General features: G+C 42.7%; 1 protein-coding gene across 1 annotated transcript; it reads left to right on the plus strand.

Annotated features, from left to right (window-relative positions):
• The first annotated feature begins 1,837 nt into the window (after window positions 1-1,837).
• LOC129591160 (uncharacterized) lies at window positions 1,838-2,981 on the plus strand. Its single transcript, XM_055486700.1, has 4 exons — window positions 1,838-1,969; window positions 2,037-2,136; window positions 2,208-2,330; window positions 2,848-2,981. The coding sequence occupies exons 1-4, from the start codon at window positions 1,916-1,918 to the stop codon at window positions 2,937-2,939; spliced, it is 369 nt and encodes a 122-aa protein (XP_055342675.1). The 5' UTR covers window positions 1,838-1,915; the 3' UTR covers window positions 2,940-2,981.

Here is a 2,981-nt window from a genome sequence, read left to right on the forward strand (position 1 = left end):
ACAGCCACAAGTGTTCACTTTTTACGTGGGCCTCCGGTGTACTTCGCAGCACGTTTAGGCGAATTCCTTGCGCAAAATGGACACTTCCAGTCGCCGTCCGCAGGAACCTGCTGCTTCTTTCCATGCCGCGTGTTCATTGATACAGTGTCTCTCCGGTACAGTGGGTACGAATAGGATACAGTGTCGGTAGAGTGGATACAGTGCCGGTACAGTGGTTCCACTTAGGATACTGTGTCGGTACAGCGGATACAGTGTAGGTACAGTGGTTACACTTAGGATACAGTACCGCTACAGTGGGTACGCATAGGATACAGTGTGGGTACGGTTGATTTGAGAAGCCCTAACTCGTGCCATCTCTCTGGAGAGGATGTACACGAACTTGGTGCTATGTAACGGGCCAAATCCAATGGTCATCGTTCGTTCGCACGAGGGATACAACAACTGAGAAATGGCCAACAACTGAGAATATTGACCAAACTATTTCTGAGTTGCTTTCTCATGCCGATGATATTATTCTATGTACAAAGTACCTACCGCAGATAGTACGGTATATATACCAATTTAGTATTCTAAGTTCACATCAAGTGTTAATAATTCATAAAAAGTCCTGTCATTTACATATCAAGTTAAACCGGCAAGTTGATATTAAAAAAGAACTTCCAGTTGTGGGTCTGGTCGGTTCGATCAAATTAGCGCGAATTACATGAATGACAAAGCATGCAGAAAACTGCAGTAATTGTACGAAGCAAATCCACAAAAGTGGCTGCTTCGCGCTTCCAACCGAGCGTTTGCGATGGTAGCGCCGGTGCAGCTGAATCGGTGTCACCACATCAGGCCTCTTAAAAATCAGGAGGATCCCACGATATCATCTGCGTCAGTAATTATTTCACTTGGCAAACTTATTTCAGATGCTCGTACAAAAGCTATGCATTCCATAATAAAAGAAATTCATAAAAACTACAGATAGTTGGCAGTGAACTAAATTGTCAATGTCGCTGTTTGTTTATTACTACGATGATATGTATGTATAAAAGCGCGGAACAAGCAGATTTCAAAACACGGAGAAAGCGAAGAATAAGATTTTTGGTTCCCGGTTATACACATCGTTCAATAAGCATTCACTTCAGCTACTCTAGGTTTTTGGCTTCTTTTTATTTTTGAGAGGCTTGTTTTTGATCATATCCGCAGTCATTGTACTGCTGCCTTTATCCGGCTGACGTTTGCTAAACACGGTGCTTATTGTTTTCATTTTTCAGGCTTCTTATAAGCTGCACTCGTAGAATTGATGCATTTTAATTTTGTACTTCGATACATGTATAGACTATAGTTATAAAAACAAAACGAAAATTTGCAGCAGCAATTAGGAGTTTAGATAGGTGTTTGGTGTTTCTGCTCGGCCAATTTTTCCACTATTTCTCGTTACAGAGCAGTCGAAACTTGTGTATCAAGGAACGAGCAAGCTGACTTTAAACAAACACCTGGAATTGTGCATCTCGTCCATTCGAACAGATTAGTACGAATTCGGTGCATGATAAACCGTAGAAAATGCAGTAATTATACCAAGAATCGAGTCTTGTGGACATCCAAAAAATTGGCTGATTCGCGTTTTTCACAAGTATTTCCGATGGTAACGCCGGCACAGCTGAATCAGTGTCACCACATCAGGCCACTTAATAATCACGGGGCTTCCACGCTATCATGGGCGTCAGCAATTCTTTTGCATGGCACACTTACACGAACTCGTATAAAATGCTCGTATGTCGGAAGTCATTTCATAATAACGGGGATTCATAAACTACGGGTTATTTAAAATAAACTGAATTGTAAACGTCGTTCTGATGATATAGCTTTGTGTATTACTACGATATCACCTTTTTGTTTTATCGATCATTTACTGTGTGACGTGACTGACGAAATGTATGGTTGCACTGTGTTCCTTGTTGTCCTGCCATTTCTTGTAGTGCAAGCTGTAAGCGTGCTCAAACCACCGCATCCCCCAGCGTCCATTAACTAGTGCCAACGCCTATGTGTTTCAGACTCCCATCCAGGAATTTCCGGAGCATAGCGCTGATAATGCAAGTTCTTCCAATGTGGCTAACACTAGCACTTCAAACGCCGTCCACATCAACACTCGGCGTACGTTAACAGTTTTGCCGGTATCGTGAAAGAGCACACTGTAGTCTGTAAGCGTTTCTTTTGTTTTGCAGATAAGCGAGATGATATAACGATCGGGGACGTGTTCGACGACAACTACTGTGCTCCGTGCAATGAAGAATCGCTCTGCAGTCCCACTCGCCAAGAGTTTGAGAAGTATTGTCGCATTCGCAGAGGTAAAGGCTCAGGTCTTTGGCCAGGCTCGCTAACGTTAGGAAAGGGTCTTGCGGTTGCTGCGCGCGCCCCAGTTTTAACGCTCTACTGTAGTTTTAGCGCTTGCGCTAGTTTCCGTGATGATTTTTCGTAACGTGGTCTTTGTTTTAACACCATGCTTCGACATTCTCATTATATTCACCAAGTCCGCGGTATGAAATCCATATATTACTCACTTGATCGAATTGACTCTCTTGTGGTGGGCGGCTACATGAGCAACCCCGGCTGACTGAAGTGCAGTTTACGCAGTGACTAAGTGCCGGTATTTCCGAATATTTTTGCACTGCACGTGGAAAGTTGAGTTGGGGGTGGTGAATACGTACGAGTATACGAGTATTGATTTGTATAGCAGACTTCATTAAAATATGAAAACGTCGAAGTATGTTTTTCTTCGTACAAATGTATTATTGCGCAATGTGCGAAAAAATTATAAACTATCACAAGTCACGCTGACAGCAAAAAATTCTTGCGCATTTATAGAGTTTTTAGCAAGGACCACGCCAAAGTCACGTCATACGGAACCTTGGACATACGCAACCTTTCCTCCTTGGGCGATTGGAATTCCATTTTAACAGATCCTTCATCAAAGACTTTCTTTAGTCCATAATAACTGC

Source organism: Paramacrobiotus metropolitanus, unplaced genomic scaffold (genome assembly GCF_019649055.1).
Source record: "Paramacrobiotus metropolitanus isolate TYO unplaced genomic scaffold, Prichtersi_v1.0 Parri_scaffold0000044, whole genome shotgun sequence".
NCBI classification, from domain to species: domain Eukaryota; kingdom Metazoa; phylum Tardigrada; class Eutardigrada; order Parachela; family Macrobiotidae; genus Paramacrobiotus; species Paramacrobiotus metropolitanus.